Raw genomic sequence first — 12059 nt, 5'->3', positions numbered from 1 at the left:
TTCTAACATTTATATGGTATAAATGTTAGAATTCTCCATGGCTTTGTTTCATGAATAGTTGTGTCGGAACAGTTCCATTTGTGGCAGCGTAAAAAGCACCACAAACAATATGTAAATATATAATATTATATATATATATATAATTCGGCCAACAGTCGCTATTTTCTAGACCAAACACATGATTTTGAAAAGTATTTAGGGATTGCAATATAGTGAAGTTCATTTCGATACAAACGGTAGGCAAACAATTGATCTCTATAAATATGGATAGATCTACGTATCGTTGGGTGTCACGCCGGTCAACACCGATAGGTTCACAATTACATATGCAATTTTAGTAGATAATACATAGTAAATGAAAGCATTTTGTTGCAGTTTGGAAAAATAGCCTGACTTGAGCATCAAGCAATAGTTGGATCATTTTTTGTGGTAGTGTGGAATAAGGTGAGATTATGATAAAGGTGTTTTGAAAACCAATGATATCCTTACTGTTATCTAGCCTCACTGATCGGTTTAGATGGAGAGTTGGCACAATTCCAGTTTAGGCTTCGGTTACTTTGCGGTAACGAATACGAAGTAGTAGAACTCCGCTATAATTAATGACCGCAAACTTACACCCCCTATTGTGTACCAAATTATTGGGATTTTCATTCTCTTTGATTTAGCAAAAGAGTGCTGTCTGAATTCTAGTTTAGTTCGATTTTCGTGTACAATGAGTAAGATTGGCGTAACTTAAAGTTAATGAAAACCGGATCCCATTGATGTTTAAAATCTACAAGTAATAAGGAGGTTAGGCGTACAGGCGGAGGTTAGTACATTAAGCCTCACTTCAGACATCCGTGACAAGCAAAAAGCAGAGTTCAGTCATCTTGGTTAACATGTCTCTTCGACACTTCACCAAGGTCTCGTTACTTCTAACCTCAGGTTTGATCCATACAGATAGCATAATGCTTCGTTGTTGTCTTGCAACGCTTAATGCTGGAAGAGACAGCCTCGACAGGCGGAAGTCCGATAGTTCCTCTCGATAGGCTGCATGTACGCATCTGCGATATAGATTTAAATAATCATAATTCACAATTTAAAATTAAATTTTCAAGATGGACCAGTTGACTTACTTGCAAGAGCGCCAATCACTGCGGCAACAGACTGAGTAAATCTGAGTAATGAGACTTCGGATAATGTCACATCGAATGCTTCTGACAGGTCCAGAATCGACGTAGTGAATATCGATGAACTGATACCCTGTAACGATTGTAAAATGGACAAATTTTACTCAGACTGATTACTCATTACTAATTATACCGATTTAATATTTGGCACGGCAGTGTGTCAATGGGTGAGCTAACGAACGTTATCCTCAAGCGACCGAAGGCAAAACCGATTTTTTTGCCAGTGACATCTCTGCCTATGATAAAATGGGGGCTGATTATGTCTAGTGCACTAAAGTGAGTAGATAACCTTGGAAAAAGCCCAACTATGTTAGCATTCGTGCTAAACAGGTGTATATATAACGTATAAACGTATGTAAAAATAAGAATTATAGTTACGTTCAAGTGGGGACAGAAAAATATAGTCAAAAACATACGTCTAAACAACCGAGACGTTTAAGCTACTGAAACTGACTGGCTAAAAAAAAACCACACTGATTTTCAACTTTACTCTTCTCTTACTTGATGCCATCGTATGATATACATAGATACATTACTGATGACTTCACACCTACAGTGTCCTCCAAAACTGTTCAGATTATTTACTTTCGAGTAATTAACAGGCAACTGTTAATTATATATATATATATATATAAATCAATAAAATAAAAATCAACAAAGAAAGCATTAATTATTGTGATAGTCAGTGAAGCTATTGCTAATATAGTTCTAACACAGACAATACGTTATCTAATGGTCTATCTAAAGATCTTAGATGGTAAAGTATCACTGCAGTAATTCTAGTTACCGTTATACAAAGGGTAAACAAAGAAATTTACTTGATAGAAAAAACAAATATAGTTCATCCTCTAACTGCTCGCCGATAACGAATGTGTGTTTGCACACCGTCTACCGATTCGATAAGTGCATCGTATATTTGTAACTTAATTCGAATCACACTTTATCGATTCATTAATAACGTCGGTAACTGAAGTTACTGTGTTCATAACTGGTAATAGCGAAACTATCGTCGACACGATCAGTGTCGTGGGGTAAGCTCAACCGACCCAGTCTACTGCACCAAATAAATAGACTCAGTTGAACTGCCGTAATGCGTAGCCCTACAAGGCCTAGTTGGGGGTTCCAACGCTAGGCGGGGGTAGTAACAACTGTTTAACTGTTCATTCACAAAACCTGGTGACAATAAGTCCAGTTGTGTACGATTATGAACTGGTAAATGAGTGGCCGCTACTTCAGGCCCATGACAAATAGCTACCCCTTAGCCGAGATCAAATTAATCGTTCTTCTAGTATTTGAATTCATTCGTTTATAAGAATTCGGTTATTTTAGTTATTGCTCTCTTTTATTATGTTCATCCAATTTGTCTCTGCCCTTCCTTACTGAAATCGCTCGCTTTCCATTACGCTAAAACCTTGTCGCTGACTCGATTGCTCGGTACTATTATGTTATCAGTTACAAGTCGTATGTGTAGACAACGATCGCTGAACAGAAATGTTTTTTGAGCAAAAAATCTTTACACATCGTGACACTGTCCACGTTAAGTGTTGCAAATGAGTTGCGATTTTAGCACTCAGATGCTGAACTCTAGTAAATACTATGAATTCTGCGCAGGCGAAGTATTTGAGCTGCCTGGTCCTGGTCCTGGTGGTAATTTCTAAAGTCGGGGTACATAAGTTAAGCTAGATAATAAATATTCCTAAAGAAACAGCGGTACTTAAATTAAAGGCCGCTACATTTAGCAACGGAATAAATCCGAATGCATGTACTGCGCACGCGCACAGGACCAGAATCACTAACCATTATGGGGCACGATAGATTAGCGCGTGGTATATACCAACGTCGTCATATGATCAAAGCGTTATGATCATTATTACTAGACTGTTATTTGTCACACGTTTTTTTTTGCCACACATCTACGATTTTTTCCTTATTTTAATATTTGTGTTATTTTTATAGTCAGCAGCATTCGACAACTCGCGCTGGTATAACGTACCTCTCTAACTAGAGTAATTATCCAACACCGCGTTGTAATCACAATGCACAAACTCTGGCCTGGCTTAGTATTCGTCTGGTTTTTTTCTCGTTGTGTTTTGCCTCGCAAGCGTGCATTATCTCAGTGTATTATTATTATTATATTACGTCTGTCTTCTGAGCAAAAACGATCAGCTTATCGGATTAGCCGAAATGATTAGAGTCGCACCATGCCGGATCATGATAACACGTACGTCTGACAACGTTAAGTCGATGGATCGTATTGTAAAGAAAAACATAGCCCAGTAATACATTAGTTTAGAAGCAGCGGCGGTGAGAAGTGACTGCTCCGTAGACTAGGATCAAAACGCTGAGGACTCTGTAATCTGTCGAAAAATTCGATTTAGCAAATAATAAGGGAGAGAACTTGAATTGGGAACCATTGACTTTCGGCAACTATCGTCACAGCTTTCACAACTGCTGGGGTTGGCGAAGGTCCTCCTTGAACATTGTAGACAGCTGGTTAGATGTATTACCTCAGTATATTCGATGCGGAGCTTACCATAGTGAACTAATCTTAATCAAAATAGATAACATTTTGGCTTCGGGCGGACGATTTTCGTAGGCGTCGGAAGGATTAAACACACATTAAGTAGCTGAATATGAAAAGCTATAATAGTCTGGTTTGTGTTAGGCGTGTGTAATTGACTTTGGCCTGCCTAATTTTACAAAACGTTGATGACTATTTTTTGTGTTTTTTTAAAATTTCGTTGTGGTTAAATGGGGCCAATGTACTAAATAAAAATGTGTTAATCTATCTTAAGTCTTCAAGTTGGATTGCTTACCTAAACATTAGCAAAACAAAGTTTCTCTAGATGGGGCTAAGTAAAGCCAATTTGACTGATCTATTACTAAACAGGCCGGCAGATTTCATTGTACATTTAATGAGCTTTCAAATTTTTAGTTATCATACTACTTATTTCATCTGAATTATTGGTTAGTCCAGTCATTCAGCAAGAAGAACAAACATAGTTTTTAAAGAAATGAAAAAATTCCTAGAAGTCGGCCTAAGTATGAAGCCGGTAATATTTGAATCTAACAGTTGCTTAAGTCGAACTCCATATGGCATGCAAAAACAGAAATAGTCCTAGAGTTTTGTATGGGCCCATTTTTGCTTTATATAAGACCAGTCTCTTGCACGCTATTCTCGGAAATGTATTGCCTTTTGAAACTTAGCTTTGTCCGAAACAGCTCGAAGGCATTCTATTTAGTACTAAGTTACATTTATATTTAACCCCTTATGTAGGTGGTACTGAATTAACGCGCCGCCATCGTCACAGAACATCACTTGTCCCCATTTACGCGCTCAAATAAAGTACGGAAAACTTGGAAATCCCAAAGGGGTACAAATGATGCCTCTGAAGCGCTTCTGTCTCAAAAAACGGCTTCTCTGGAAGCTCCGTTAACGTTTCTTGCGGTAAAATAAGATCAACGAGCAAATAAATAATACCAACACCGTTAATCATTTCTTGCGCTGCAAAAATAAATGGCATTCCAAAATAGTTTTTCGGCGTCTAAGTGACCGCGAATGGGCCCACAGATGTATTTCACTGTATCTATGATCGGCATTATAATCAAAGTAAAAACATTTCATGCATTTAGTTAACACAGCATAAAAAACAGTCACCCTTAAGACCTTGTCTTAAGTCTTTATACATACATTGACACACTGATCATTTTACTCCTGATAGTTGTAAATATAGAATGAAATGTAGCCACATTTACACACCTGGTAAAAACGTGCTAAGCGCTCAATTGTTTGTCTTCAGATATATATATATATATCAGAATTTGGCAAACAAGAAACATGTTTGTTCATGCGTGGCCTTCGCTCTGCCCGCAATGTGCAGGCAACGTATGGCAAAAAAGTAAGAAAAATCTAACAAACAAAAGCTCAATTGACTAGCGGATATCCGGTAAAAACGCTTTCTAGATATCAACAGACGACTATATCACCGTTTATTGAGTACACACACAGTTTTTGCACAATATGTGTGCGTACCTCAGTGGGCTTTATTTATTTACACATGATCCAGTTTTTGGAATTAGTGCGTCATTGACTCCAGAAAGAAAATATATGGCTCATTTAACTTGAGCCTTCTTTTTTTTGAGTGGGCATATATGCTGGTTGTAATTAAATGCTTATTGAGCGCGCTCGTAATCAATCAGTAATGCGCTTCCGACTTTGCTTGCCACCTGCACCATAAACTGCCGTTTCGAATCGTTCTACACAAATCAGTATTTTTCATTTTGTTTTTACGTTGGTGGACCCGAGAGACGCTTGCACATACTTGAATACGGCTGCGGTATGTTAATACAATTTACTGAAATATAACTGCCTCGGACGTCGTAGGAGCACCGTAACTGTATACGAGGAATGGCAGGAACACTAATTATTTGCTTCCACTGAAAGTTGGTATGGGCTTGATGTTTTGCACAAGGTTCAAATCTTATAGTTAGACGAATGCGTATTTTTTTAGAATTTGCCCTTTCTAAAGGCTTGTTTTGTGAGGGGCCGAGTTGGGCTCGTTGCGGTATCGTTGGTATTTCAATAGATATATAATCTTTGAGAACTAATATGAATGCGGGTACAAACTTTGTGACAGGTCTAAGTTTGAGGGGATGAACACAACTGAGCGCGCACCTCCGTAAAATCTAGTGATCCCAACGGTGTCATGCGATAATATAAAAGTCAAGTAGAATTCTAGGAAATGCCGAGGACAACCTGAAATGGAATGAGCAAGTAGAATCCAAAAGCCTGCATTGTCAGGATCGGCAGTTTCGCCGCAGACTTACAAGTGATCATCAAGCTGCCGAAGGATGACGACTACCAGCGCTTTTTCTATCGTAACTGTCTACATATAAGCGACCAGATCAGCCACATCGGGGCACCGCAGGTGTATCAGATTTGCAGAATAATTTATGTTGACTGAGCTACACTTAGAGTACTGAAAACCAAACTCATGAAAACAACATAATTGGGGGGTTCTTATAGAGCGCTATCGTCTGCAAAGCATCCTCTCATTAGATATCACCGTAAGACACGTTTACCTCGTTCGTAATTAGAAGGCTGGTAAAACTGTGGAATATCTTACGAGTGTTTAGGTTGAGGAGCAGTAGTCTACATTATTATGCGGACATCTTTGATTGTGTAACTATTTGTCGGTACGTCTTTATTTTCATTCATTTCGAAAGTAAAATATAATTATACAGTAGAAATCTGTTGTTTTTATTATAAAACATAAGTGATGATGTTATAGTATTCATGAGAATCGCACTTAATTCATAGGTAAATGACGGAACGATAAATCACTTTCTTTGATATACACTATCCCTTCTCAAAAAAGACTGCTATAATCTAAATGAAATGATCAGAAGTAATAGCCTCTTTCAGACAGGAAGAGTTCTTCATCATTAGGAAGAATAATTTCGGAAATTTATACATCTCTGGCTATGGGGTTTTTAACTGAAAGGGGTTGCGCCTAACCGCAAAATGCAAATTCTTCCATGCGAAAAAACAAGTTTTTTTTAAGACGTATGTGATATCCCAAACGTATCCCAAAGATACGAAATCAGTTTTGGGGGTCGTCGAACTCCCTTAAAAATAGTAACGATAAAAACGGAAAAAGACAACATCGAATCATTATCAGTATGTTTGGGGAAAGTATCTTATTGACTTCTGGGTACAAATAGCTATTGAACAATGTCTAATGAAATACATTAAGAGTATTTCCTGCCATTGGTGACATAAAACTTGAATTTTATAAAAATAACGTATGCGCCCAGTATCGTCTTCTACACAATGTTTGCAGTTGACAGGCCGTCTTCATTAATTGCTTAAATTCTCACGAAAATTGTCAGTCTAGATTCAAAATTGCCCGCGACATTCTTTTTTTTTGTGTGTTAAGGAAACCTTCTTTCCGGCGCTATTTAGCGCCTACATAGGAAACATATACACAGAAAACGACTGCATCCGTTCACTGTTGAGATACTAAGAAAAAAAAAAAAAAGAAATTTTAGATTTCAACGTTTGTAAGGAAGAGTTATGTAGTACCAAGAAGAGCAATATTTGGAGATTTTTTAATATGAATAATATCAGTTTGCGGGCGAGAATACCATGAGAATAGAAGGAGTTATCGGATAGGACGAGACTATCAAGTGCGAATGGTTTCGCCAACAGTAAAAGGCGATCATTTCCAAGGTTGAAAACAAACGAGACCGACCATCTTGAAGATTATTTGCAGTGTTCAAAAACCAACAAAAATGGCGTAGCAGAAGTAGCCGTTTACCGTAGAATATAAGTAATCTACTTGATAACACTTGCAATAGTACTTCTCCTAGAGTAGTAGGACACTATCAGCTTTTCCCATTTACATTAACTACGTTAATGCGTTAAATAATTCTAGTGAAGCGTGGCAAAAATACGATAGAATATTTTGATTCTTTCATAGGAAGACCATATATCGGATTTGCATCGATATGGGATTGTATAAAGTTAAGATATATTAAAAAACATGTTTATGGTAAGTTAATGAACACTGCGTTACAAGGCTATCTAATACCCGATCAAGATTCAAACGTCTGTTAGGAAACTGTGGACTCATCCTGTAACAGGAACTAACCTGAGCAACAGACGATGCGTAAACGTTACCGATCTGAAACATGTGCAGCAGCACGTCGATAAGCATTCCGAACATTTTTACAGGTGTTTAGACGAACTTAGTAGTCGCACGAAAAATATTTTTTTTTCGAAAATTACAAAATTTTTGCTAAATTTTACGATGTCCACAAACGAGTACTTAGATTCTTAGCACAAAGCTATGATCCATACACGATACGAATTGCTTATCCGGAAACCCGAAAGCGATAAAACCATTTATAAACTTCTTTCGATTCACAGGAGCCTGCGAACTGTGACGTTGTCAAGATACATCCTTATTCACGAAATTACGTCCCGTTAAATATTCACAAGTGCACTTCATCAAAGTTGTGTGCTATAGAACGTACTACTCTGATCCGTGTCGGTGTTCTCACATTAGCTGGCGCTCATGTTGGTAGACCACGCAAACCCTATGCTGAATTCCTATACCCCTATTTTTAATGCACCTTTTTGATCTATACGAAAAAGCTTTTAATTACTGATTTTGTGGCCGGTCAAATGTTGAATAAGCGCAAAGCTCCCGCGCGAATCGTTTGGAAGTTCCCTCGTTATTCTGATAGGAAAGCGCAAACAGAGTTCTGCCCTTTCCCCAACATCAGATAGATACAAAACACGCTACCTAACTGCTGCGCGGAAGAGTTGTTACTACGCTGCGTCGACGGGCATCCCATTTCCAACAGACCGCGCGATAACGGGATGGAAACAGCAAAACAAAGAGGGCCACAAAGTGCCGTGCGATAATAATGTTTCTAAGTTGAAAGAATAATCAGTAGTTATCGAGAGCGATCGTCAACAGGACGCCAGTACGCGACTCCGGAGTGCTTCTTCGGCTGAGTGAAGAAAATCTAGAAAATAGTCAAAGTGAAGAATTTGAAAAAAAAACTTAAGCCTTTTGAAAACTACTAAAAAACAACACATCAAAATAGACTCAAAAAATTCTCTAAAATTAACGTTTTTGCGCAGAAATATGCGCTGTCAGTTTATTGTACAATAAAGAAATAAAAGCAAATAAATCAGATCTGCATCATCATAAATCAGACTTGAAAATGCATAAAAAAAAGATGTTGCGCAAAAATAATACTGCACGGAATCCGGTATATCAAATCCTTTGAAATATGGATAACTATCTGTCCTTTACATCGGTATGTTGTTAAAAGATATATGAACATATTTTGAAAACTCTACCGGTATGTGGGGGTATCGACCCAGAGTTACGATGATTGTAATTAGAAGGCCACGAAGTCTCTAGATCCCATCGGGCTTTTCCGTATAAATTCCGCACTGGCTTCTTAAACTATATTATGGAAAATAAAGTTATAATTGTACAACATACGAACATTGCCTCCGTATTGATCGAAACTAACCCACTTGATGAATTCATTATATGCGTTGGTATTGCAGATTGAACCTTGGAAGACAACGGTGATTCTACAATTGTTCAACTGAAATTGACAAGTCTTCACAAAGGCCACTTCTATTTCTATTAGTGTCAATACAAGTATGTTCCACATGCAGGAGTGGCTATACAGCTTTAAATATTGAAGCACCAGTTGTATTTACGGACTTCGTCACGTTATGAACAAAAAATGCCACTTTTATTTTATTTCTTTAGATCTGCTAATTGGTTTCGTCCATCGAGTTTCTTTTTTTCAAAACCCCATTAAATTTTTCACACCTTTATCGCATTGTAGTATTTATTCGTGTTATGCCTCGTTGATCAACCATAGAAACCTGCTTCTATTTTTGTGCCTAAAAAGCGGAAACCAAAATAAAAAGGTGCTGTAGAAAATTTGCGATTCTGCTTCTCTACAGTTTGTTCAGGGCAAAAGACAAAGAGAAATTAATCAACAGTGTGTGACACCGGCCACGAACTTCGATAGCTATAATAATACAGAGAATCGAATTGTGCTTGAACCTATTAGAACATCCTGCAGCATGAGCCCTTTGCCAGGGCCTGTTAGCTCACTGTGAGGATGGTTGATGATTGAGATATGATTTTGGTTGTTACTCGGTTATCACAGTTACTAACAAAGACTTCTACTAATTTTGTGCGTGTTAAGCACATTTCGATGCACCGCAGATGTCTGATCTGTTAATGTGTGATTAGCGGTGTTATCCGCTGGAGTCTGCTGAAGAACTGTTATCGAATATCAGGCAAAGGATTATTCGTGAAGTACGGTTTTATTATTATCGCCGTTTCAAACAATCATATTTTTTTATGAATCATCATTGCTTTCTAGTCAACAGAGTATTAAACAAGGACTTGAACGTAATTGAAATAAAGCTCTCAGGAGAGACGTAATAATAGCACAACCAGCCTGTTATGACTCATGTTTGCCGCATGATAGGACAACAAGATAGCGACAATATTTGAAAGTACGCTTTTTTTACTTTCGTAATGTGCCGTCTTGGCAGAGACGACAGCTACATTATAAAAGTACGTAAACAAATATAGAGACAAAAAAGTATGTGTATTATATATCTACGAGTACGAAGTCGGCCTTTGTACGAGTAAGCTGCCACTCATACGAAGGCACCTCCAAAGCAGGTTCGTTGCAAAGAAAAAAAGCAGACCACCTGTCCCTATAAGATTGAAACAAGCGGCACCTGCCTTGCAAACGATCCGGAACGCGCCCGTAATTAAAACGTGCAATCGAAATGGAGGGCTAAGTGTAATATGTTTTACTTGTTAACAAAAAGTGTACGATTTTCAGAAGCCAAAAAGTGCAAACTACATATTTGTACAACGAACATTATCCTGCCAAGGCACAAACGTAAGGTACGTTAATTTCCAAGTTTTGCTTAGTTCTTACACTGGCTGCTTATATCTGTGGATAGGGCTGATATAATCGCTATTACGTATCTGAATTCCAACAATAGCACGGTCGACGCGAAATATTTTTTAGCGGGGGGCCTCCGTGCTGTCCCGTATAATCATCATGTCGTGCGCAGCAGCACGATCGGCCTGGTATTGTACACTAATATTAACATGATATTACTGATATGATGATGATATTACTATGGCGCCAACGTAACGCGTCATTTGAATGATGGTGTACATGTTACAGATGCTTTATTAATTGTGACTCATTAATTGATTCGATCGAAGCACCGTGACGCAGCTAAAAGTTTACTGGATCCAATAGCGGCTAGCAATTATTAGTATAACGTTAAAAAAAGGAATGACAGTATTTAGGTGATAACGTTTAGTCTCCTCGGTTGTATGCCAGCCCGTCCACGGTGCTTGCTTCTTATCAGTCGTCGGCGGATGACGCTATAACTACGTGGTTACGCGCTATGTCCTTTGTGCCGAAGACTTATCAAAGCGCCGCAGCGCCATCGAATATTCGAAAATTCGGTAACAGGAAATCGTCCAACGCACGCAAACGTCGTAAACATCATACATCTCTCTCTCTATCGCTCTTTATATAATATTTTGGCGATAATGAAAACATAGTAACATCCCTTTTAGTTCCGCTTTCTATAGTGGATGAGGGTCGACGCAATTTTATGGGAAGTTGGAGTTATCCGTCATTTTTCCAATGTCAACGGGTTTCTCCCTGAAGACGGTGGCTTGCGCTAACCAGATAAACGTATATAGTATGTCCCGACATAGACTAATATTCTGCTGCTTCTTTCATGGTACAACAGATCAGTTCGGTTTTTATTATCTATACGTTATAAGCACCGGAGGCGGATTTGTGACGAGGGACGGAAATCCGATGGAAAGAAAAAACAATCCGTGGGACGTGCTTAAGCGCGTCACCTTCCGCTGGCTCCCGATACATCTTCGGTTCAAGTAAGAGTTATGGCTGCTGTAGGCGGATATACCGTGATTTTGCCAATAGTCTGCCAAGCTGACTCCATTGAACCAGCACATCTGATCGCTAAGTCCAGCGGGCCGTTCGGCTTGAGCGAATTGTCATGTCTGGGTACATTACAGACCTTGTTATCGTTACAATATGTGCCTTTTTTATATATAGAATAATATGGTAACCTGTTGTATTTACGTAGGTGGATGTTGGCAGGTTGATTGCTGATGACAAGTGCTGTGTCAATTACAGTTTAATTATGAACCTAGAGATTAGTATACTACATGGCCTAGCTAAATAAAAAAAATCACATTTCAGATGGCCGCGTTTTATGTGTTTTGTGTGTAAGTAAATAATAATGTTATATATATATATATATATATATAT

General features: G+C 38.3%; 1 protein-coding gene across 2 annotated transcripts in view; it reads right to left on the bottom strand.

The window, feature by feature from the left end:
* Nucleotides 1-8385, bottom strand: part of LOC111263303 (solute carrier family 60 member 2) — a 33153-nt gene extending 24768 nt beyond the window's left edge. For both annotated transcript variants that reach the window (XM_022838253.2, XM_086969536.1), the window contains exons 1-2: nucleotides 7823-8385; nucleotides 1116-1242 (exon numbers count right to left, since the gene is read on the bottom strand). In XM_022838253.2, the coding sequence (XP_022693988.1) occupies nucleotides 1116-1242; nucleotides 7823-7897 (202 nt within the window). In that variant the 5' untranslated portion in view covers nucleotides 7898-8385. The remainder of the gene's footprint in view (nucleotides 1-1115; nucleotides 1243-7822) is intronic.
* Between the last annotated feature and the right edge of the window lie 3674 nt (nucleotides 8386-12059).

The sequence above is a fragment of the Varroa jacobsoni genome, unplaced genomic scaffold, assembly GCF_002532875.2.
Source record: "Varroa jacobsoni isolate VJ856 unplaced genomic scaffold, vjacob_1.0 scaffold_754, whole genome shotgun sequence".
In the NCBI taxonomy this organism is placed as follows: Eukaryota; Metazoa; Arthropoda; class Arachnida; order Mesostigmata; family Varroidae; genus Varroa; species Varroa jacobsoni.
This window is presented reverse-complemented; position numbering and strand designations above follow the sequence as displayed.